Source organism: Anomaloglossus baeobatrachus, chromosome 3 (assembly GCF_048569485.1).
Source record: "Anomaloglossus baeobatrachus isolate aAnoBae1 chromosome 3, aAnoBae1.hap1, whole genome shotgun sequence".
NCBI classification, from domain to species: Eukaryota; Metazoa; Chordata; class Amphibia; order Anura; family Aromobatidae; genus Anomaloglossus; species Anomaloglossus baeobatrachus.
Window position 1 is genome coordinate 162,933,376 of NC_134355.1, and position 26,781 is coordinate 162,960,156.

Below are 26,781 nucleotides of genomic sequence, written 5' to 3' on the forward strand. Positions count from 1 at the left end.
GTCAAGACAAAGATGCTGGCACCTTTCCAAAATTGTAAGTAAACAACTTCGTTTAAAGCATGTGATGCTCGTTCAAACTCACTTGTGGCAAGTAACAGATGTGGGCAATATAAAAATCATACCTGAAACCAGATAAAAAGGGAAGAAGTTGATAAAATCTTTGCATTGTGTCACATTATGCATGGAGAAGAACAGTAAGAGAAAAAAATGAACTGTCTGAGGACTTGAGAACTAAAATTGTTGAAAAATATAAAAAATATTAAGGTTACAAGTCCATCTCAATAGATCTTGATGTTCCTTTGCCCTCAGTGCGCAACATAATCAAGAAGTTTACAACTAATGGCACTGTAGCTAATCTCCCTGGACATGGTCAGCAGAGAAAATTGATGAAAGGTTGCAACGCAGGATAGTGCAAATAGTGGATTAGCAGTCCCAGTTAAGTTCTTAAGAAATTCAAGCTGTCTTATGGGCTCAGGGTGAACCAGTGTCAGTGTGAACTGTCCGTCTACATTTGAATAAAATGATACACTATAGCAGGAGACCCAAGAGGATTTTACTGTTGACACAAAACATAAAAACCTAGCTAGCAGTTTGCCAAAATAAACATGGGTCTTCCAGTATGACAATGACCCCAAGCATACTTTAGGATGCGCCCAGAAATGGATGGAAGCAAATCGCTGGAGAGTTCTGAAGTGACCAGCAATGAGCCTGGATCTAAATCCCATTGAAAACCTGTGGAGAGATCTTAAAATTGTTGTTGGCAGGAGGCATCCTTCAAATATAAGAGACCTTGGAGCAGTTTGCAATAGGAGAGTGGTCCAAAATTCCAGTTGAGGGGTGTAAGAAGCTTGTTGATGGTTATAGGAAATGATTAACTGCAGTTATTTATTCCAAAGAGTGTGCAACCAAATATTTAAGGCCACTTTTTGGCGTTTTGTGTGAAATTATGTCCAATTTGCCTTTTTTCTCAGGGTTTTTTTGTGTTGCAATACACACAAAGGAAATAAACATGTATATAACAAAACATGTGCGATTACAATAATTTTCCTGAAGAAATACCTAATTTTCTAGAACAATTTCAAGGGTGCCAACACTTTCAGCCATGACTGTATTGTTCCATTGGGCTAAGCATGGTCTATATGCCCTAGTAGAATTCGACCCATGGTGAACAAATACTAGAGTCCTATCATTTTTTACAGCAATATTTAAAAAATGAGAATTTCCTATAGCAGTGCCAGTTCATTTTCACATTTCTATAGGATAGTTAGTATTAGGCCGGAGTCACACTTGTGTATAGCATCCAATGAGAGAATATCAGAAGATATATGCTAACGACACTTGGCTCAAACTCTGCTGCGAGCGTGAGCCGAGTATGATTGTACTGTGATCCAATTCTCTTACACATGACAATCGGTTCACAGGTGCGGAGAAGATGGAGACATTAATCGACAATGACATCAGAGTGCAGTCCAATGTTTCATACGCAACCATAGACTTGTATGTGCGTGATCCAACCGCAGACTTGTAGCTCATAGGCAAGTTATCAAGAGTTAATCTCTGCTGATCTGCTTGTCAATCTCCTTTAGTCACATATTATGGTAGAGCCAGTCATATTCTCTCCTCTCGTATATATGCTGGCTGAACACTTCCATAAGTGCCAGCTATAGCTTGTCTATACTGGTCTGCAGAGGTGGTTTGATCCAGACTTACTGGTGGTTGTTGTGCATTATTGTTATGAGCGGTTGTGGTATTAACCTTTGTTGTCCTTTTGTTACTGCCTTACTTCTCTTGCTTGTCTCCTTACTTCTCTTGCTTGTTTCTTCCTGTGAGTTTACAGTGTGTGAGATTGTGTTTACCTGTTTGCCTAAATTTGTGTTTCCATCACACTCCTGCCCCTTTCTTCCCTGGGAGGTTAACATATTATCTCTGGTCAGGGGTATACCCAGGCACGAGACTCAATCATCTCCACCATTAGGGGTAACCCTGAGGACATTGAAAAAATAGAATAGGGTGCCCTAGCAAGAGGGACGGTACAGGAGCCTCCTGTCCCTTGCTATCCTACAGTCACATTGTTACAGTTGAGAGCATGGATTGAGATTACCAAGGCGCCAAGACTACTTCTTCTACGTATTGTATGGACATTTTTGTCAGAATTGTAACTTACACCAACACATTCTTGTTATATAGTGAATAATGAATCAACATTCTCCTTTCTGTGTACCAAATTAATGGAGTTGTTCCACTATCGTTGTATATTATGTGTATATAGCTTTATATGTTGCCCATTGGCTCCTATTGTAAGAAACTTACACCAAGCTGGATATCAGTTTTTTACCATACACTAAACTGTACAGAATCACACTGCGCTTTACATACAGGGTGGGCATATACCAAAAGGTCACAGCTTTGGCACAAACCATGTGCATGGGACCCTATGGATCAGCTCGGGATCCGCAGAGATGTGAACAGAGCCTTAAGGGTACTTTACACACTGCGTCATCACTAGCGATTGCTAGCGATGTCGTGCACGATAGCACCCGCCCCCGTCGTTCGTGCGACATTTGGTGATCACTGCCGTAGCGAACATTATCGCTACGGCAGCGTCACACGCACATAGCTGTGCAGCGACGTCGCTGTGACCACCGAACAATCCCTCTTTAATGGGGAGGTGCATTCGGCGTCACCGCGACGTCACTGAGCGGCCGCCCAATAGAAGCGGAGGGGCAGAGATGAGTGGGACGTAACATCCTGCCCATCTCCTTCCTTCCGCATTGCCGGTGGACGCAGGTAAGGAGATGTTTGTCGTTCCTGCGGTGTCACACATAGCGATGTGTGGTGCCGCAGGAACGACAAACAACATCGTACCTGCAGCAGCAACGATATTAAGGAAAGGAGCAACGTGTCAACGATCACCGTTCTTGGACGATTTTGCGATCGTTGATTGTCGCTCCTTGGTGTCACACGCTGCGATGTCGCTACCGGTGCCGGATGTGCGTCACTAACGATGTGACCCCGACGATATATCGGTAGCGATGTCGCAGCGTGTAAAGCACCCCTTTAGACTTACCCATTGGGACAACAGCCTGGAGTAAACACGTATGAAGCCTAAATATGATGTGGGCCATTTACATATAATGAATCACAACCATCTTCCATATAAAAAGCTTAAGTTAATTTCTTCATTAAAACATTAGCATTATTCGATTATAGCATTCAATAATGTAATTCACTTTTGATTTGTAACATACTAAACTTAATTGCATAAGATGGAGAGATCGTTCCTGATAATTTAATTCTCCCCTCAAGTCTTGATTAGCATTACAGTCGCAGGGGTAGACGATAGGAATTGTGCTGAATAAACAGCCACGGCAGTAAGAGAGCTCAAGTATCATTGAGGGAAGGAAGGACAGGAGGGGACAAACGTTCCGCTGAGTAATGGCGTTTAGTTACATAATCATTCACACGAGCCTCTGCAATTTCTAGTCATTTCACAACACTAAATAGGGGATGACGCTTTGGCTTAGTCAATAGTACCATGGTAGAAATCACCGCATTTACAGCTTCTGCTGCCTAAGGCAATGACACAGTATGATCAAATTCATTCATTGGACATGCTACTTAGTGGGATTACTAAATGTCTGTGACAAATGCCAACTCTGCTACATATGTCTATGTGATGGTGTATACAGGGTTAATATAGAGGGTTGAAAACCCAAGGAGCAAAGTAGAGAACAGAAAAAAGTACTATTGGTGCCACCCGTCTGTGACTTGCTTCTCTCTGACGTCTATGAAAATGTTCATCGCAAAATCTCAAAAAACAGTCAAAAAAGTTCCTGTCCTAAATACTACTGCAATGGTTTCCAAAAAAGAAAGAGCAATAATATAGCAATTAAAGAGAATCTGTCACCAGGTTTTTGCTTTCCCATCTAAGAGCAGCATGATGTACAGATAGAGACCCTGATTACAGCCATGTGTCACTTACTGAGCTGTTTGCTGTAATTTTGATAAAAATCAATGTTTTCTCTGCTGCAGATCCAGCAGTTATACAAAGCTCATGAACATGCTGATCATGTAGTCCGGTAATGATAATCTACTGCTGAGTGATTTTATCAAAGCTACACTAAGCAGCCTAGTAAGTGACACATCGATGGAATCAGGATCTCTTTGCCTACATCATGCTTCTCTCAGATTAGGTGGCAAAAACCTGGTGACAGATTCCACTTAAATGGAACCTGTCAGGTCCCTTACCTACAAGCAGGGTGATGTGTGGCCTAGAAACCCCTTCCTACCCTGTGGGCGTGATACCATGGATTTACATGAGCGACGTCACCGTCAGCTCTTAAAGATCCCGCGCGTGTGGGCTTCACATTCCCGCAGCCTTGTTATCCGGGTGCTTGCTTCTCGGCTTCAGAGGCGCTATGCACATGTTTGGAACTGCAGGATTTTTCCTAAGGACAGAGCATCAATATAAAACTAGTGGACAACCTCTTTAAGGCACTTAATCGTGACTGCATGAGCGTGCCTCCCTCTGCTTTTAAATAAATACTCCACATAAACAGTCTCCCTCATGTTTTCTAAAATGAATGAACTGATGTTAAGGGCTCGGTTCAACTTGCATTTTGCGTGGACGAGTGCAATCCAATAAAACATCAAATTGCTCTCACTCTACTGCAAAACTATGGGGCAGCATCCATCTGCAATTGATTTCTCACACCATAGCGGCATGCAGAATGGATCGCAGCATGCTGCGTTTTGGCAGCGACTGTCGACTCACGTACCCCCATACAAGTCTATGGGAGTGTGTGAAACATCGCACTGCACTCGCATGTCATCCAACCACAGTGCGATGTACGCAGAGATTGGCCGGGGAGGAGATGGAGAAAATGCTCCCTCCCTCTTCTCCACAGCTGTGACCCGATCGCAAGATCACATCACAGTCGCATGACCCTCGGCTGACACTCGCAGCAGGGGGTCATTAGCATATCACTTCCAATGCTCTCGCATCAGAGGCTATGCGCAAGTGGACCATACCCTAATGGAAAAAGTCAATAATTCATATGAACGGTTATACAAACCCTGATTTTATTAAATGGAATTTAGATCCTATGCTGACTATTGGGCCATAATTGGGGAAGCTGAGTCCGTAATTGTGGGGCCCTGTGTTCGAACACTTTTCCCTTTCTCCCCTGCCCCCTCCACCTCTTTATTTCCTTTTTATACTTATCTGTCTCCCTTGTTTTTATTTTTCTTCCAGATGTGACATTTCATTTATTTTGTGTTGTTATGGACATTTACATATCCTTTTCTTTCTTATACAATTTGTGCTAATTGGCTGTGCTATTCTATTTCTGCACATTTTGCGCTTTTTGATTGTTTTACTTTTAAACATTTGCTAAATTAAGATGGTATCACAATATAATTTTGCATCGTAAATCATAAGAAAGCTAAATAAAGATAAAATTTAAAAAAATATATACAGCTCTGGCACAAATTAAGAGACAACTGCAAAATTTTCAGTTTTTCTGATTTTTCTCTTTACAGGTATATTTTTGAGTAAAATACAAATTGTTCTTTTATTCTATAAACTAATGACAATGTCTCCCAATTTCCAAGCTATACATTTTGTATTTATTTTCTGAAAATGAGAAATGGTCAAAACAGCAAAACAATGCATTGCTTTCAGACCTCAAATAATGCAAAGAAAACAAGTTCATAATAATTTAGAAACAACAAAACTAGTGTTTTAACTCAAAGAAGAGTTCAGAAATCAATATTTTGTGGAATAACCATGATTTTTAACCCCTCCACGACCATGGATGGATCTTTCCATCATAGATCGTGTCCCGTAAGCCCCGCCCCCTGCCGCGGGCAGGTGGCGTGGATTGGCACACATATCAGCTGTTTTCAACAGCTGACATGTGTGCCTACATGTTCCGAGTGGAATCGCATTCCACCCGGAACATTAACCCCTTAGATCTCGCTGCCAAACTCTGGCAGCGAGATCTATATGCGCGCGGCCATGTTTTCTACTTACCGCCGCCCCCATCGGAAGTCACATGAGTGATCACGTGACGTTCGGTGGTTGCCATCGTAGCACAGGGTCATGTGATGACGCCTGCTGCTACGAAGTTTCACTTTCCTTTTTCCTCGGCACGGAGCAGAGGAAAAAACAAAGTGACTATTTCTGCTGTTTACAGCGGTATAGCTGTGATCAGCAGAAAGCGATCAGCGATTGCTGATTGCTATAGCCCCCTAGGGGGACTAGTAAAATAAAATAAAAAAAGTAAAAAAAAGTTTTTAAAAATTAAAAAAAAACAAAAAACCTAAAAGTTCAAATCACTCCCCTTTCCCCCCATTGAAAATTAAAGGGTTAAAAAAAAATAAATATACACATATTTGGTATCGCCGCGTTCAGAAATGCCCGATCTATCAAAATATAAAATCAATTAATCTGATTGGTAAACGGCGTAGTGGTGAAAAAATTCCAAACGCCAAAATAACGTTTTTTGGTCGCCACAAGTTTTACGCAAAATGCAATAACAGGCGATCAAAACGTAGCATCTGCGCAAAAATGCTACCATTAGAAACATCAGCTCGAGACGCAAAAAATAAGCCATCACTGAGCCATAGATCCCAAAAAATGAGAACTCTACGGGTTTCGGAAAATGGCGCAAAACGTACGCCACTTTTATTGGACAAGCTTGTGAATTTTTTTAACCCCTTAGATACAGGTAAACCTATACATGTTTGGTGTCTACAAACTCACACCGACCTCAGGCATCATACCCACACATCAGTTTTACCATATAGTGAACACCGTGAATAAAAGATCCCAAAAACTATTGTGCCATCACACTTTTTTGCAATTTTTCCACACTTGGAATTTTTTTGCTGCTTTCCAGTACACCATAAGGAAAAACTTATGGTTTCATTTAAAAGTACAACTTGTCCCGCAAAAAACAAGCCCTCATATGGCAAGATTGACGGAAAAATAAAAAAGTTACGGCTCTCAGAAGAAGGGGAGCAAAAAACAAAAAACGCAAAAACGGAAAGTGCCCCGGGGCTGAAGGGGTTAATCACAGCTTTCATGCGTCTTGGCATACTTTTCGCCAGTATTTCACACTGCTTTTGGGTGACCTTATGCCACTCCTGGCACAAAATTTAAGCAGTTCTTCTTTGTTTGATGGCTTGTGACTATCCATCTTCCTCTTGATTACATGCCAGAGGTTTTCAATGGGGTTCAGGTCTGGAGATTGGGCTGGCCATGACAAGGTTTTGATGTAGTGGTCATTCATCCACACATTGATTGACCTAGCTGTGTGGCATGGCACATTGTCCTGCTGGAAAAAAAAACAGTCCTCGGAGATGGGGAACATTGCCTGAGCAGAAGAAAGCAACTGTTTGTCCAGGATAACCTTGTATTCAGCTTGATTCATACGTCCTTCACAAAAATTAATCTGCCCAATTGCTGCCTTGCTGAAGCATCCCCAGATCATCACCGATCCTCCACCAAAATTCACAGTGGGTGCTAGACATGTGGCTTGTACGCCTCTCCAGGTCTCCATCTAACAATTAGATGACCAGGTGTTGGGCAAAGCTGTAAAGGACAGAGCGCCATGCCACACAGCTAGGTCAATCAATGTGTGGATGAAGGACCACCACATCAAAACCCTGTCATGGCCAGCCCAATCTCCAGACCTGAAACCCATTGAAAACCTCTGGAATGTAATCAAGAAGACAGTCACAAGCCATCAAACAAAGAAGCACTGCTTAAGGTTTTGCACCAGGAGTGGCATAAGGTCACCAAAAACAGTGTAAAAGACTGGTGGAAATCATGCCAAGACGCATGAAAGCTGTACTTAAAAATCATGGTTATTCCACAAAATATTGATTTCTGAACTCTTCCTGAGTTAAAACATTATTAGTATTGTTGTTTCTAAATGATTATGTACTTGTTTTCTTTGCATTATTTGAGGTCTGAAAGCAATGCATTTTTTTGTTATTTTGACCATTTCTCATTTTCAGAAAAGACATACAAAATGTATAGGAAATTCGGAGACATGTTATCAGTAGTTAATAGAATAAAAGAACAATTTACACTTTACTAAAAAAATATACCTATAAAGAGAAAAATCTGAAAAACGGAAAATGTTGCAGTGGTCTCTTAATTTTTGCCAGAGCTGTATTGTCTGCAGTTAAAAAAATTACAACTGATAAACAAATTACTACCAGGGTGTAATGGTAGTAGCAAGATGTGCCACAACTGAGCCTATAGGTGGAGGGGAGCGCTATTTTCAACAAGAGGAACATTTTGGAGTCACCTGCAGTTGAGAATTATTGCAGAGCAGAGATCCATTAGCTCCCTGCTCCACCAAAACTGGTCCAGTGTGATATCAGACAGGGCCAGAAATGTGATGCTGACGTGACGTTATTACACTGCCTGTGGGGGGGTGATGCTGATGTGTGGCCCTCTCATAGCCCTATGGCTATAGAGTAACGGGGGCTTTACATGCTATGATATCGTTAATGTTTTATCGTCGGGGTCACGTCATTAGTGACGCACATCCGGCGTCATTAATGGTATCGCAGTGTGTAACACTTACCAGCGACCTTAAACATCCTCCAAAGTGGTGAAAATCGTTCACCATTGAGAGGTCGTCCTAAAACCAAAAATTGTCAATGGTTGTTTAAAGATGTTGTTCCTCGTTCCTACGGCAGCACACATCACTGTGTGTGACACCGCAGGAGCGAGGAACCTCACCTTACCTGCGTCCTGCCCGCAATGAGGAAGGAAGGAGGTGGGTGTGATTTTCGTCCCACTCATCTCTGCTTTGATTGGCCGGCCGCTTAGAGACGCATCTCCCCCTTGAGGGAGGGATTGTTCGGCAGTCACACCGACGACGACGACCAGGTAAGTGTGTGTGATGTTGCCGTAGCGACAATGTTCACTGCAGCAGCGATCACACGATATCGCATGCACGACGGGGGCGGGTGCTATTGCGTACGATATCGCTAGCAATTGCTGGAAATATCGTAGCGTGTAAAGCCCGCTTAAGTGTGACATAGGGAGAACTCCGGGAGCAGAAGGAAGCAGAGGAGAGATACACTCAGAGAGGGACATGTGAGAAATTGGGTTGCAATTTTTAATTAGTAGTAGATCATTGTGGCAGCAAACAGATATTAATGTATGGTGACCCAGAATTGGGGAACAATATTACAATATGGGAGCCACATAAGGGAACAGAATTGGGGGATTTTATTACTATAGAGGGGAAATTATTGCTGTATTGGGTTCATATGGGGGAGGTTGTTAATGTATGGGGCCATATAGAGCAATAACACTTCCACATCACAGCCACAAAAAGGGACATTACACCTGTATTATAGTAGTATCCAGCACAGATAGGAAGGCACGCTCCAAATAAGATCTCCATATAGTTTTATTCCATGTGTACATGAAATATATAAGGCACATTACAGACAGCCCCTAGACGGGGGGAAAAAAAATGCGAGTTGTGATGCGTTTCAACCGAATTACACGGTCTAAAGGCTACTTTACACACTGCGATATCGGTCCCGATATTGCTAGTGTGGGTACCCGCCCCCATCTGTTGCGCGACACGGGCAAATCACTGCCCGTGCCGCACAACATCGCCCAGACCTGTCACACATACTTACCTGCCCGGCGACGTCGCTGTGACCGGTGAACCGCCTCCTTTCTAAGGGGGCGGTCCGTGCGGCGTCACAGCGACGTCACGGAGCGGCCACCCAATAGCAGCGGAGGGGCGGAGATGAGCGGGACGTAACATCCCGCCCACCTCCTTCCTTCCGCATAGCGGCCGGGAGGCAGGTAAGGAGAGCTTCCTCGTTCCTGCGGCGTCACACATACCGATGTGTGCTGCCGCAGGAGCGACGAACTACATCGTTACTGCTGCAGTAACGATAATAGAGAATGGACCCCCATGTCACCGATGAGCGATTTTGCACGTTTTTGCAACGATGCAAAATCGCTCATCGGTGTCACACGCAGCAACATCGCTAATGTGGCCGGATGTGTGTCACAAATTCCGTGACCCCAACGACTCCGCATTAGCGATGTCGCAGCGTGTAAAGCCCCCTTTAGTCATGTCTATGCTGGATACTACCATACTACTGTTTGTGGCTGCCCAGCTGATAATCTGTGACACGGTGAGAAGGCAAAGAGATCCGAAGTGGGTGAGCTGAATTTTTTTGTATTTGATTACACCTGTATGTGGGGGGATAATAGGTGGAAATGCTACTGTATGGGTGTCACGGAGGGGACAATACTTACTGTATTTGATCACAAAGAGTACATAAGCATTATTACTGTATGGGGACATAGGGAACAATCACTTCTTTATTGTATTTTATTTTTGGAGACTTTTACAGTGGGACAGAAGAGAAGTAATGTTACTATAAAAGTGGGGGGAATAATAAAAAAGCAGTCAGCCACAGATGTTTGTGTGTTCCAGTTTGCGTTGATGAGTACTGACAAGAAGTCATAACGATCTGGGCTGGGTGAAGAAGAGAAAATGAATTAGTTTAATTGGGGACACCACTAGTAAGTATCTGGAGTTCAGATGAGTACAGTCATTGTATGGGGGTAATATTAGTGTACCATGCTTTTTAAAAAATAATCAGGTTAGTGGTTGTATTCAGTCACAACCTTGCGGTATAACACTTTAAAGCACATGCAACACTTCCGATATAATAACACAATGTAACTGTACATTACATCCTACCTTGGCCAAATGTGAATTGATCCATTTGGTAAAAGTTCTCTTTTGAACTGCTTCTTGCTCATCTGTTGAAGAGAAATAGAAAATAATGATTACATTTAGAATGCCAGTGGTTGTGGCATTATTCAATGAATGTTATTGTGTATTAGTATAGAAACATATAAGGATGACTGCAAAGCTTCCATACACAGCGAATAATAGTGAGCCTCATGTACAGGAGAGACACTAACATTGCAGGTTCATGAATCCTAGAAAAGATGGTCACTTGTGTCAGATGAAAATAGCTGCTGACCCCAATAATACCATTAGAACACCCCAGACTAAAAGACTGAGGCAGATTTACTTCCATAGTCTAATTTTTAGACCGTGTAGACTTGAGGTATGTGCACACGTTGCGTTGTTGTTGTATTTTTTCTTGCGTTTTTTTTTTCTGCCAGTTTTGTCACAAAATCTGAAGTATTTCCTAGTACCAGCAAAGCGAATGTGACCACTTAAGTCTCATGCCCATGTGGCTTATTTTACCTTGCAGATTTAGTATTGCAGCATGACAATTCTTGCTGCATTTTTGCTGCATATTTCACCCATGCTAATAAGTGAGGAAAAATCTGCAATAGAAACGGCATAACTTTCTGACGAGCGCGATAACACCTGCCCCCGTCGTACGGCCGATATGTGGTGATCGCTGCCGTAGCGAACATTATCGCTATGGCAGTGTCACACGCACATACCTGCTCTGCGATGTTGCTCTGGCCGGCGAACCACCTCCTTTCTAAGGGGGCGGGTCGTGCGGTGTCACAGCGACGTCACACGGCAGCCGTCCAATAGAAGCGGAGGGGCGGAGATGAGCGGGACGTAATCAACCCGCCCACCTCCTTCATTCCGCATTGCCGGTGGAGGCAGGTAAGGAGATGTTCGTCGCTCCTGCGGTGTGGTGCCGCAGGAACGACAAACAACATTACTAAAAAGCAAAAAAAGATTTTTTATTTCAGGACGACCTCTCCGCGGCAAACGATTTTGCCCTCTTTTGCGATCGTTTCACTCGCTCTTAAGTTTTACACACTGCGTTATCGTTAATGATGCCGGATGTGCGTCACAAACACCGTGACCCCGACGATAATTCATTAACGATATCGTAGCGTGTAAAGCCCCCTTTAGACTAGACAATAAAATGAGCTAGATTTATCACAGAGGTCCATGCTGTTTGATAAATCTAGTGCATTATTACATTGTTTTATGTCACTTATAAGTTGGCTTAAGCCCTTATCAGATGGGGGGAAAATCACAATATTATTCGAAAAGGAGCAATATTCGCAGTGTGTGATAGCTGCTAGCAGTCGTAATATCGTTTGATTCTCGCAAAACTAGATCTTTCAACTTGTTTAAAAATTACCGCTTGTCGGCATAGCATTTCACCATGTAAAGATATTTGCGCATGCTGAAGATTAGGTGCAGAAATTTTCTGGACCAAAAAGCGCACCTTGGGGCAGAAAAACGCACCAAAAACCGCGTGGAACAAAAATGCACCAAAAAACATATGGCACGAAAAAGTACCAAAAACTACACCAAAAAAACGCGTTTTTTGGTGTGTTTTTCTGTCATGCAGTTTTTGGTGTGTTTTTCTGCCCCAAGGTGCGGTGTTTGGTGCGTTTTTGTGCCATGTGTTTTTTTAGTGAAATCATTGGCTGGAAAGGCTGAAAAACTCAGGAAAAAAAACATACCAACGATTGACATGCTGCAGCAACGTGAGCACAGCACTCCAGAATTCTCATTGACTTTGATGGTATAAGGACAGACATGCAGATTTGGGCAACAATCTACATGATAAACTGCACGAAATACGCATTAAAAAAACTCAGCGTGCGCACACACCCTAACAAGTCGCTTGCCACCTCGTCAACACTTTGCACTAGTGGAGTGGATACGCCTTTGTAGGCATGCGTGCAAAAAGGCAAACACACCACCCCCAAGTGCTAAAATCCCCATCTGATCTTAAGGTGTAATACATGTTTTTATGAATGACTAGTGACTTTCTATCGACCGCAACAGTGTTTGCTCTTTCCAGTTAACATTTGCTTGTGTAATAATGAGCTTATACGCACGATAATGATGAGATAACTATTATCGCTCTCTCATTCGCTATCGTTAAAAAAATGTTCCTGTCGAATAGGGCCTTTGCTCAGATTTGGAGTTGCGTCTCAAGATGTGCCCATTTCACTAATCCCCATTCCTTTGTTGACAGAGTAAAAAAAAGGTAGTGTATAAAACGTAATAAACAACATTTTTGGGTGCAAATTACTCCTGAATTGTTTTGTATTTGCTTCAGTAAAACTATCCCATTGACATTGAGGGACTGATAAAATTCCGGCTGAACTCGGAAGTGATGAGAATCTAATGAAACTCTGAATAAAATAATCACGCATGAAACTAGAACTGTTTTTCTCATAGGGGAAAAAACAGATATGAATGAGCCCTAAGAAATTAATTTCTTGCTAAAGGCTTTGGAAATGCCTGCTTTTTGCCCTACTCCGATTTATTACTGGATTTAAAAACTGTGAGGAAATCATTTGTAGGCGGAAAAGTTAAGGGATAGGTGTCAAGAGACTCTGACGGAAGACTGCTTGTCTCCATTCATTGCTATTGGTTGTGAGGTAACACAATAATAATAATTGGATTTATACATCGCCTACATATTTCACTGTACTTGTGACACAAATGTAAAAGGTGCTGTCTTAAGGTCCAGCTATCTTTATAATAACTAAAGTTATTAAAGAAAAGCTGCATGAAGCAGTCACCAAACATCAAACCATACAAAGTGCTACTGAGTGCTTGGAGGGAGGGAACAGATGATGGAAAGGACCAGATGCTGAGAAAAATATAGTAAGGAAAAGTAGAGAGCAGTCAAATAAGCCTATCAAAAGAGATGTGTTTTAGGGCACACACAAAATCATGGATACTGAGAATCAACCGGATTGACACAGTATAAGAAAGTCTTGGAAACGGGAGTTAGAGGTTTGAATTATGAAGGAAGTTAATCTTAGATCATTAGCAGAATCGAGATCGAGAAATGAGATTACAGGCAGAAATAAGGTAGGAGATAAAGGATGGGGCTGAATTGTGGAGAGCTTGCAGATAAGAGTGATTGGGTTTACGTTGTGCTTTATATCAGGTGGGCAACCAGTGCAATGTCTGGGTGGAGGCATCGGTGTAATGGCTGGGCAGAACTATGATCCTGGCTGGAATAAATAACAGTGACAGTAAGAGTTTTTGCAGTTTCAAAGGTAAGAAAAGGTCAAATTCTGGAGATGTTTTTTTGAGGTGCAGGTGATACGAGTGAAAGCATGATCAGATATAGGGAGTGAAGAAAAGATCTGAGTCAAATATCCCTACAAGACAGTGAGTGTGCTGCTTGGGAGTTATGGAACAACCAAAGTGTAGGTAGGTTAGTAGAGGGAGGAAACACAAGGAATTCAGTTTTAGAAATATTCAGATAGAACATATGATATTAGAGACATCAGGCAGAAAATTCCTGGTATTTTATAGTAATGATGTAAGGAGAGGATGCAAGATACACGGTAACTTTTTTGTTTCTTTTTTGGGTGATTAGTAATAGATTAGGCTGCTTTGACACATCCAGTTTTCGCTGTGCGGCACAATCCGGCTCTTTTTACAAAAAAACGCAACTGTTTTTTTTTTGCCGTTGGTTGCGTTTTTTCTGCATAGACTTTCATTAGTACCGGATTGTGCCGCATGGCCTTGCGTTCGGTCCAGTTTTTGCCGGATGCGGCATATTTAGCCCATGCGGCGGCCAGATGGAACGTTGCCTGGCACGTTTTTTTGTCCGGCAAAAAAAACCGCATCGCGCCGCATCCCCCCGATGCGGCGCATTTTCCAATGCATACCTATGGATGCCGGATGCGGAACGATGTGGCAAAAAAACGCATCCGGCCGCCGCACGCGTTTTTTTTGCACTGCGCATGCTCAGTAGCGTGCCGCAACCGGCAAAAAACGGGTGGGCCACATGTAAAAACTTATGCAAAGGATGCGTTTTTTTCGCCGCATCCGTTGCATAGGTTTTAGAGCCGGATTTAGCAGCACTGCTAAAACCGGATGTGTGAAAGCAGCCTTACCTGTATATTGAGGGACGCTGATGTCTGGTTAGTATTCAGCCAAGCTGGAGTTAATTTGAGTTTCCACATGTAAAAAAATTTGCATTTACTTTGCACACAAACAATAATAATGAACAGAAGAAGCCCTGTCTAAACTAAACTTCTGTTACACTCTCTCTGACTGCACTGATCCCCTTTTTGCCTACCACCAAGCATGTAATCTTATAGAGTATTCACATATTTTTCTACAGACTCCTAATAGGGATGAGTGCACCCATGGAGGTTCGGGTTCGCCAGGCTTTAGTTAAAAGTTCAGTTCCGGATCTCGAACCCCATATACACTGGAGATCAAGGTTAGAGAACACAGTATTTCTTAAATGTTGCGGTCATTGTGTAGTCCTATATGATTATATCCTAACATGAGTAAACTAGCAGTATTTTAAGCTTATTTCATAAATTGAATTTATTGTAAAACACATAATAAAAATGTAAATGTGATAAATGAATCAGAACACTGATCAAAATTAGAGAATTCTTTCAGATATCTGCAAGTTATTGGTGTTAATCTGCCACCTGGTGCTAATTTCCTTAATTATCTGACAAACCCTATTTAACTGGTAGCCTAACTTTACAGTTTGCACTGACTTTGCAAAAATGGTGTGCCATTACAAAGTGACTGAAACCCTCCGGCAGCAGGGTGTCCAGATGAAGGCCAAAGGGGTGACCCTATTAGCCATAGCAAGAGAAGTTGGTTGTTCCAAGTCTGTGATTTTGAGAATATTGCATCTTTACAACACCACAAACTTTTTCAAGTCCCCCAAGAAAGGTGGCTGCCCTCGAAAGACAAATGCGAAAGATGACAGGATAATGCAAAAAATCTCTATGGGTAATTGTTTCAATACTGCAGATGTAATTGCTCAGCAGTTCAGCATTGATCAGGTAAGGATCTGTCTCGTCATACAGTGTCATGATGTTGAAGAGCTTTTGGGTTGAAAACCCAGTCTGCAGTGACCAAACCTCTCATTAGGAGAAAGAATGAACGCCTTTGGTGAGGAACATGTTGTGTGGACAGAGAAGTGGTCCACAGTTCATTTTAGTGATGAAAGCAAGTTTAATTTATTTGGGTCTCATGGGAAACATTATGTTTTTCGACAACTGGGGAAAGACAGAACCCAAAGTATGTTAAGAAGTCAGTGAAAGGTGGTGGAGGAAGTTCATGATTTGGGGAATGTTTTCTGCATCATGAGTTGGACCTCTCATACAGCTACATGACAGAGTGAATGCAAGTGTGTATCAGAACCTTCTTCACCAACATGTGGTTCCTTATTTCCGTTCATCACTCAATCAGCCAGCAATTTTCATGCAGGACAACACCCCCTGTCACACAGCAAAAAGGGTAAAGCCAGCCAAGAGTCCTGATCTAAACCCAATAGAAAAACCTCTGGAAAATCCTTGGTGACAAAGCTATAGCCAAGAAACCCACAATAGTCAAAGAACTGTGGAAGAGACTGGAAGAAGAGTGGACAAAAATCACACCAGAGCAGTGTGAAAGACTAGTGGTGTCCTGTGGCCACAGATGTGCTGAAGTCATTCAAAGCAAGGCCTGTACACTTCCTATTGACTGGTAACTGTAGTAAAATGTAGTTATATAATCTTTCTCTGTGCTACAGTCATTGTTGTTCTCTAATTATGATCATCACAACTCGGACAAAATAAAGGTTTTATGGTAATAAACTTTGGATCTTTTGGAAAGCACTGTTCTAGTGGCATGGCGTATCCCTTACAAAAAAAACCCTTCAAATGTTGATCAATGTAGATTACATTATTTCTGAAAAAAGCAAGTGATCATACATTGTTCTCTAATTTTAATCTCCAATGACAATGGGGACCTGATGTTTTGGTCATAATACCCACAAACGGTCATATTAATAGCTAGGTGGCTGCAAAAAAAAAAAGCAAGAGCAGGACGATTGCCCTGCAAATAAATGTGGATAGGGATTAAATAAATAATTTAAAAAAACAGAGTGAGGTCCCCCTATTTTTGATAACTAGCGAAGGTAAAGCAGACAGCTGCAATCTGGTATTATCAGGCTAGGAAGGTCCATGGTTATTTGGCTCTTCCAGCCTAAAAATAGCAGCCCACAGTTGCCCCAGAAGTGGAGCATCCTTCCCGATTGCTTTGGTGCAGTGGCAATAGGGGAGATATATTAGTAGTTGATGTCAGCTGTGTAGTGTCAAGCCCTGGTGTTAGGAATAGAGGTGCGTCTATCAGACATCAACATTACTAAATTAGTAAGTGAAAAGTAAAAAACAAAACACACACACAGAAAAAGCGAGCGTGAGAAACTACATGCATGCTGCTGACCGTGAGTGATGAGAACGAGGCTCCATAAGATTCGATGGACGTTGTGGGACATTATACCAGTGGAAAACATCAGATCTTCGAGGATTTTTTTTTTAAATTATTAGATTTGTGAACGAGGGAGTGTAGGGGAGTCTTTATTCAACGATTACATCAGAACTTCAAGGATTTTTTAAAAATAATAAATTGGTGAACAAAAGAATATGGGGGACTCTTTATTCAAATAAACTATTTTTGCTCTTTTTTGGGGGTGTCTGATAGAAGCCTATCTATTACCAGCCTGTGGGTTTGATACCACCTGTCATTTAACAGCTGACATCAATCCCGAAAATATTACCCTGATTGCTACCACACCAGGGCAATCAGATATAAACAGGCAAAGAGCCAGAATTGGCGTATATAATGGTTGCACCACTTCTGGAGCAGCTGCTGGCTGTTATTTTTAGGGCCAGGAAGGGACAAACAACCATGCCAGCCTGATAATATTAGCCTGAAGCTGTCTGCTTTACCTTGGCTAGGTTATAAAAAATGGGGGGGGGCACACCTCACACCGTTTTTGAAATGATTTATTTATTAATTACTTAAACAAGGCTAAAAACACTCTTTAGAGCCCCATGAAATGCACTAAAGGGTGAACGTGTACAAAATGTATGGGCGGAGGGACTTTGCTTTTGTCAATTTCCAGGGGACAGTGTGTCCCAAGCATTGGATCACCAGGTCCTATATAGAACTGATGACACAGGTTCAGGTTTGCTCATCCCTTTACTCCCAACTCTTTTGTCACAATAAGATAAATAGATTCCATCAAAAGATCAAACGCAAATCTGAACATGAATAGGGAATTTTGCCAATTTTAAGATCTTAGTAACATAACGCATACAGTGTGAGATGCTGGTGTGCCGCCCCCGTGCCAGCAGCCGGCGCTGCTCGGATCCGGGGCCTACGGTACGGTTCGAGGGGTTCCCCGGACCCGGGGGCTCGCAGTCACTCCGAATAAAAGGGGGGACGTATTTGTACGGGATTGATTGTAGAATGTCTGTGACGCCACCCACGGTGTGTGATGAAGTGGGACACCACCGCTGCTGTTGTGGGATACCCGGGGGAGATGTAATGGCAGCTGGATGTTAACCCTCCGTGGGTAGGGATGGTTGCCCCAGGGCCCAGTGTCTCTGTGCAGGGTTTGGCGATGGCAGGGCCTTTGTTATGGGGGGCTGTCTGATAATAACCTAAAGGAGTATCAGACAGTCAGGGTCCACCGTGCAAAGACTCTGCTGCAGACTATGGCAGAGTGCAATACCTCTGTTAACTCACAGAAGGATATAATAAGTAAGTAAAGCAATTCCTCCCTTACTTGGAGGGTGTGTGGAATGATCTCTGTTAATAATCACAGAGACAAAGGCAATGTGTGCGAAATGGCACCTACCTAGGTCCGCTCTTCTAGTGGTGCAAAAGAGACGAACAGCAGCGTAAGCCGCACAAAGCTCCTACCTGCGTTCGCTCCACTAGTGTGCGAGGACACGAACCACTAGATATGGCACCTGCCTAGGTCCGCTCTTCTAGTGGTGCAAAAGAGACGAACAGCAGCGTAAGCCGCACAAAGCTCCTACCTCTGTTCGCTCCCCTAGTGTGCGAGGATACGAACAACTGCCAGACGCAGTATAAGGAACGTTACCCTAGCGGCAACGTCCACCTACGAGTCGAATCACAAGGCCCAGCCAGACCATGTGCCTCAGGCACCTGCCTATGTCCGCTCCCCTAAGAGGTAAGGATACGGACAGCAGCCGAAGCTGTAAGGTATAAGAACGCTACCCTGCCGGTAGCGCTCACCTAACATAGACAGAGGAATGCCTAGAGGAACGCGCACAGAGCGTCTACTCTTTTATGCATGAACCAAGAGGACTGAGCACCATGCGGCGTGTGTCAGGGTCTTATATAGACTCTGTGCCTCATCCAAGATGGAGGACACCAGAGCCAATCCGCTGCCAGAACGACAGGAGTGACGTCATGCTGGCCTATCACCGAGCAAGGCGTCACAAGCACATGACCAGCGACCAATCGGCATAGAAGGTGTCAGAGACATGTGACCTCGTGTCAGCGATGATGTCACCCGCACATGTGCAATGGCTCCAAGATAGGACTTAGTCTCCGGCGCTCGCACATGTGCAGTAGCAAGATATCTGGACTTAGTCTCCAGCGCTCGCACATGTGCAGTAGCAAGAAATCTGGACTTAGTCTCCAGCGCTCGCACATGTGCAGTAGCAAGAAATCTGGACATAGTCTCCAGTGCTCGCAGCAACCGTAACAGCCTTGCACACCCAGATGAACCAGGGGATAGTTGGTTACTCACAATTGAATGAATCACACGAGTCTTTTAGTAAACCAAGGTGCTGGTGTCCGGCCGCCGTGGCCGGTTGTACTCTGATCCCCCACTCGGGCTGGTGGTCGCTGTCCTGTCCTTTGCACTGTTTTTGTGTATTGTGGGCTGCCTGGGTTGAAACTCAGGAGTCCGCTCCCGGTTTTCTGTGTGCCTAAGGAGCTGTGCCCGCTGACGCTGACCCGTGGGATCTATGGGCCCTGGCGATTGCCCTATCCCTCTCTGTGGGTGGTTGTCTGCTTTTGGGACTTTGGTTGGGACAGGACCTGTAATCCTGCCCTCAATCGGTTAATTAGCTAGGCCGCTGGTTTCGATCCTACCCTCTCTGTGCACGGTTTCCGGTCGGGTCTCTGGTGTCGGATACCGTTGGGCTCCAACCCTTCTCCGGTCCTCCTTGGATCTGCCGAGCCGTCTTCCCGTCTCCTGCTGATGGAGACCATTATCTGCCACCTAGACAAGGTACCAGGGCTCCAACCCTGGCACCGTTCAACTTGAACTTCCTCTGCTGGAGCTACACCTAGCTCCAGCCCACACTTTTCTCCACTTGAACTACAAACTTATCTGACTCAGAACTGCTTGTTTTCCCACCCCGGGCTGTCTAGACCCCTAGATGGGCGTACCCTAACCGCCTGGTCCCGCCCAATGGTGTGCCTGTCTTGCCCTAAGGGGGGATGACTAGGGTTTCAGGTCGGCTGGGTGTAACCTAGGTGAGGGAAAGGGTTATGTGGGGGCCTATAGTGTGACTACCTGGTTTTGCCAGGGCGTCACACTGGCAGAAAAGATATAAACACCACCAATATAGCACAATAGACATCTATGCTAGGTCTCATGCATTAAGTACATGAATATATGGATGAAGCATCACTACGACCAATTAAAAGATATTAAGAAGTCACAAACTTTATTGAAAATGCATTAACAAAAGCATATTAAAAACAGTAAGATGAATCCACATAATGTAAAAAAAGGGCAGAGCAACCAGGTTTGGATATCACATCACACATCACATATGTATAAGTATAAATATATACCTAGCGTGAGGTAGCAGCGTGTTCAAACCAACAGTCTATTTATTGTTGCAGCATACATAGATCCAATTTCCCACAGTCAAAGTCTCTTCCGGATCACAGCCGGTGCATATAGACAAATCCTTTGTATAAAAAGTCTTGTTACCTTAGGGTTCTCCTAGGCTCACACTCTTGGCCTGTGTTCACTCCACATAGAGCCAGCTCCGCTCACACAGCATGTGGTAGCTTCATCAAGCCTGGCTCTCAACTGAGACACACCCTGATGTGCTCTGTCAGATTTAAAGTAAAATGCTAGACATGAGGATTGCTACAAAACCTGGACTGGGAGGAGGGATCTGTCTCCCTGTTACCCTTTGTGCTATAGTCCCCGTAATAGCTATAGCAAACTCAGAGGGTTTCCAGACACATTCTGGGGGACACATAGCGGTCTTCAAATATTACCCCTGTCAATGCCTCACATATCCCCCCCTCAGTTCAAACGGACGGGCTTGAACTTTTGCCACCATACAGGGACCTCTGGACAGGGCATCCGCATTGCCCTGCAACCTACCAGCCCGGTGTTCCACAGGAAAGTGAAAGTTCTGCAAGGAGAGAAACCACCTGGTGACTCTAGCATTTCTCTCCTTAGCATTCCTCATCCAGACCAAAGGGGAGTGGTCTGTCACCAGGCGAAAGTGTCGCCCCAGCAGGTAGTAGCGTAGGGATTCCAGAGCCCATTTTATGGCCAGGTACTCCTTCTCCACTATGCTATAGTTCTTCTCTGCCGGGGTGAGTTTTCTACTCAAATAGGTGACCGGATGCTCTTCTCCATCTACCTCCTGGCACAGAACTGCACCCAGACCCACCACAGAGGCATCTGCCTGTACTATAAACTCCTTTTGAAAGTCAGGGTTGACAAGGACAGGCTGACCACATAGGACTACCTTTAGCGCCTGAAAGGCTTCCTCTGCTTGTGTAGTCCAGTGGACCATGATCTTTTTTACCTCCTCCGCAATGGCTTGCCTACGAGCCTCTGGTACCCGCTATGGCCTCAGGCGTACCCTTGAGGCTCGGTGACAATATCATGGTGGATTACGGTTGTTCGGCCGGGTAGGCTTGAGAACACATCCGTATCCCGCTGCACTAACCTCCGAGACTCCCGTCTCTGCTGTTTTGAGAGAGAATTCCGTATCCTCACTCCCGATTCATCATCAGGGGACTCCTCCTTGGTTGTTGTCAAGGCACCTGAAGAGGTTAGGTCCAACATTACGTCAGTTACCATACATTCTCTGTCTTTCCACGCCTTTAGCAGGTTTACATGGTATATTTGCTCTGGTTTTCTTCTCCCTGGTTGATACACCTTATAGTTTACTTCCCCTACTTTCTCATAGGGACCTTGCCATTTGGCTAAGAACTTACTTTCTGCGGTAGGTATTAGAACTAAGACACGATCTCCCGGTTTAAAAGACCTAACGGAGGCCTTTCTATTATACTGAGTACTTTGGGCCGCCTGAGCATCCAGCAAATGCTCTTTAACAATGGGCATTACTGCCGTGATACGATCCTGCATACCCATAATTTATTCAACCATGCTTTTGTGAGGGGTGGGCTCCTGTTCCCAAGTTTCTTTAACAATATCCATCAGTCCCCGCGGATGCCTGCCATACAGTAACTCAAATGGCGAAAACCCGGTGGAAGATTGTGGGACCTCACGGACAGCGAACATTAAATAGGGCAATAACATGTCCCAATCTTTCCCCTCTTTGGAGACCACCTTTTTCAACATAGCCTTCAGAGTTTTATTGAAACGTTCCACTAGACCATCGGTCTGGGGATGGTAAACTGACGTGCGTAGCTGCTTGATCTGAAGGAGTTTGCACAGTTCCTTCGTAATTTTAGACATAAAGGGAGTGCCCTGATCGGTCATGATGTCTTTGGGTAACCCCACGCGACAGAACATAGCAAACAACTCCCGAGCAATAAGCTTCGCCGAGGTGTGACGCAGTGGAATGGCCTCTGGATAACGCGTTGCGTAATCCATCACTACTGTGATGTGCTGGTGACCATGGGCGGATTTTACAATGGGTCCGATCAGATCCATAGCAATTCGCTCAAAAGGCACCTCTATAATGGGTAAAGGTATCAGAGGACTACGGAAACGGTGCGTGGGTGCGGTCAACTGACAAACGGGGCAGTGCTCACAGAACCTCTTAATTTCTGCGCCGACCCCTGGACAGTAAAACGGCTGAAACATGCTTTTCCGCATTTTCTCCTCACCTAGGTGCCCACTCATCAGGTGGTTATGAGCCAATTCCAAGGCCTGACGGCGGTACGGCTGAGAGACCACCAACTGTTCCACTATTTCCCCCCGGATTTTATCAACCCGATAGAGCAACTCTCGCTTTGAAGCCATGTAAGGAGTTTCCAGCTTAGCACCAGGCCGCTGGGGATCCCCATCAATTACTTGTACATTTCCACGTCCTGGAGCCAATGTGGGGTCCCGGAGCTGTGCTGTTCCAAAATTATCTGGAGACACGTTCAACTCTGGGATTGCCTCGGGTGGCTCAACCTCTCCTGCCATTACCTCTAGGGGGAACCTAGCAGGGTTACACTCTGTCCCTATACTGGTGACCCCTACGGCAGGTATCCCTGAGTCGGGATCGTCCGGCTCAGGGCCTGGTTCAATCATACACCTCAGAGGGCTAGGTCGCCTCCCACATAATGTCCAGAACAGGGGCAAGTCTCTTCCCAAAATAACATCATATGGAAGACTTTTCATCACCCCCACTTCATGTTGAACCTCTCCACATGAGGTAGCAATAGTGACCCTTTCCATAGGGTATTCACGTAGGTCTCCATGTATACAAAGTACCCCTACGTTATGTCCCGTGGGGTTTTCCCCGGAAACCAAGGAGGCATGTACAAGAGTCACAACACTTCCTGAGTCCAACAAAGCCTCTGCTGTATAGCCATTAACACGTACTGTGCAGAGATGGGGCTCCTCCCCCATAGTAACAGTGCTTACGGCACAAACAGTATGGGCATACATTGATTCCCGGCGAGCGTACCGGCAGTCCATGGGTTCTGATGTGAGTAGGCACTGTGCCATCATATGACCCAGCTGATGGCACCGCCAGCACATAACAGCAGAGGTGTCCCTGTTTCGGGTGTCCAACTTTGGGGAACCGGGACTCCGGCTGACCTTAGTCTGGGGTTTACTCTCTGCCAGGGCTGAAGACGGGGCAGCACCCGAGGAGGGACGGGAATCTTTCACCAACTGTGAAGGGGGCGTATCCCTACGGAGTGCCCGCCGTGAGGCAGAGTCCCGGACCAACTCCTGGGTAGCTGTGTAGCGTTCCACCAAATTCACTAGTTGGTCTAGGGTACCGGGATCCCCCTAGCCCACCCACCGTTGAATGGGGGATGGCAAAGTCCGCACAAACCGTTCAATCACCACCCGCTCAATCATCTGTCCGGGGTTCAAGGTTTCCGGCTGGAGCCATTTTTTCACAAGGTCCAGTAAGACATGGGCGTGAGCGTGCAGGTTTTCCCTCCACAAAGGACCACTGATTCACTCGCTGGGCCCGGAGATAAGTATTAACCCCCATTCGTGCAAGGATCTCACCTTTCAGTGTGCTGTAGTCCTTGGCATCCTCCGTACTGAGATCCAGGTAGGCTTTTTGGGGTTCACCTACCAAGAATGGGGCCACGACATCAGTCCAACGGTCAATAGACAATTTCTCTCGCTCAGCGGTCCTCTCAAACACGGAAAGAAAAGCTTCTGGGTCGTCCTCTGCACTCATCTTCGTAAGTGCTGCCCTTACTCTGTCCTGAGCCGCAGGAGGGACTGGATGACCTGAAGTTACTGCTGGGAGTGCATCTCGTAGAGCCGCAAGCTGCTGAGTCAGCAAGCTGTTTGTCTCCTGTTGCTGAACTAACGCCCGCTGCAGCTGGACATTGGTTTGTTGCTGCTGAACATTAGCCTGTTGCTGGTGAGCACTGGTTTGTGCAAAAGCCTGCTGTAGTTGAGCACTAGACTGGGCCAGCTGCTTTACAAGATCCTCCATGGTGGCTGCTGAGTTAAACTGTAACTTTGCAGGCTTGATCATAAACATGTGAAAACTGGGTTGTTGCCCCTAGCAACCAGGCTGCAATGCCCACAAGCTTTGTGGACCCGCCGATCCACCGCAAACAGTCAGTACAAAAAAAAAAAATTCTTTTTCTTCTTCTTCCTCTCCGGGGAAGAACCTCCTAGGCCATTGCCCTTAGCAACCAGGCTGCTATGCTCACATTCTCCACCATAATGTGAGGTAGCAGCGTTGCTTGGGCAAAAACGTGAGGCAGTGAGGCAGCAGCGTGTTCAAACCAACAGTCTATTTATTGTTGCAGCATAAATAGATCCAATTTCCCACAGTCAAAGTCTCTTCCGAATCACAGCCGGTGCATATAGACAAATCCTTTGTATAAAAAGTCTTGTTACCTTAGGGTTCTCCTAGGCTCACACTCTTGGCCTGTGTTCACTACAAAGAGCCCGCTCCGCTTACACAGCATGTGGTAGCTTCATCAAGCCTGGCTCATAACTAAGAAACACCCTGATGTGCTCTGCCAGATTTAAACTAAAATGCTAGACATGAGGATTGCTACAAAACCTGGACTGGGAGGAGGGATCTGTCTCCCTGTTACCTTTTGTGCTATAGTCCCCATAATAGCTATAGCAAACTCAGAGGGTTTCCAGACACATTCTGGGGGACACATAGCGGTCTTCAAATATTACCCCTGTCATTGCCTCACACTAGATATACAATGTTGAAGACATTTATGAATGACAATAGAGGAACAAAGAGATAAAATGTATGTAATGCAATAAATCAGCCTAATTAGTAGGAAAATAAGTGCACAAATTATTAGACTACTATGCTGATATTTCAATAACAACGTTGTCACAGCGTCAGTCATATAATCACCACTTATGACAGCCAACAGTAATAGTGAGCCGCAATATAAAGGTATTAGATGCATGCAATAAAATACACATACACTGGCATAATACCAACCAAAAATGGACAGTCAAGAAGCCCAGAACTCCCGACATGGTTGTAGCACAATGTGTTTCGTCAGGAAAAGATAAAGAGAGGTGTAGCTAAATGGACCCAGTCCCCAAATCTCACAAAAAGCAGAAGAAAATTAGAGGCAAACAAATTACCAATAAATCCTACATAAATTATATACTAATAACCAATAGTAAAATATATTAGGCTTTAGTAAATTGTTACAAAAAGAAGATAAAAAAGGGAGTCACTCAATGGCGACACACTTAGATAAAAATGGGCAGAATCAGATATAAGTATGTCAATATAAATGGTGTCTTGAACCATGAAGAGAATCCATAGCCCAAAGGTACATAATGTTAAGGAAATGGAAAAATACTAGGGTTGTCTTGAGCTAGATGGATGTTATACTCTATGCACAGTGCACAGAGATGATCGCATCATATTTCTAGATAATGTACCTGTAAGCCATCCACTCATTGGCATGGCACCCGCCATTATACATGTTTCTGCTCTTGCCTTTATCCGGGAGTGGAAAAAGGCAAGATCTGTATCATGCTAATTGTGCTGATTTTTCCTAGTGTATGTAAAGTAGTTTCTCATTCACATACATTGTACCGTGGTTTATTGAAGATTTTTGGCATCTGGTGAAACAATGACCTATAAAAAGACAGAAAAATGAGAGCAACCGGATCTGTCATGGTTGCCCTCTAATTCTCCAACACACATCTAGGATTACTTCCATTGATAACAACAATACATTTTTGGTTTTCAAAAACATTTAAGATAGCTGATTTTGTTGTAAGAAAAAAAAAACATTAAATGCCTAGTCGCTTCATTGCCCGAATTTCTGCCCACTACTGCTTTTATGATAATGAAGACAATGGGACTAATGTAGCCAATCATTAGCCACAGTGCCTTGTGAAAGTATTCGGGCCCCCTTGAATTTTTGAACCTTTTCCCACATTTCAGGCTTCAAACATAAAGATAAAAATTAAAATTTTACGGTGAAGAATCAACAAGTGGGACACAATGGTGAAGTTGAACGAAATTTAACTTATTTTACACTTTTTTAAAAAATAATAAACTGAAAATTGGGGCGTGCAATATTATTTGTTTCCTTT

The 26,781-nt window shown here is 44.2% G+C and overlaps 1 protein-coding gene across 11 annotated transcripts in view; it reads right to left on the minus strand.

Moving 5' to 3' along the window:
- SYNE1 (spectrin repeat containing nuclear envelope protein 1) overlaps nt 1-26,781 on the minus strand; it is a 672,549-nt gene that overhangs the window by 484,715 nt on the left and 161,053 nt on the right. For all 11 annotated transcript variants that reach the window (XM_075339554.1, XM_075339558.1, XM_075339562.1 and 8 more), the window contains one exon: nt 10,764-10,825. In XM_075339554.1, coding sequence (XP_075195669.1) covers nt 10,764-10,825 — 62 coding nt within the window. The remainder of the gene's footprint in view (nt 1-10,763; nt 10,826-26,781) is intronic.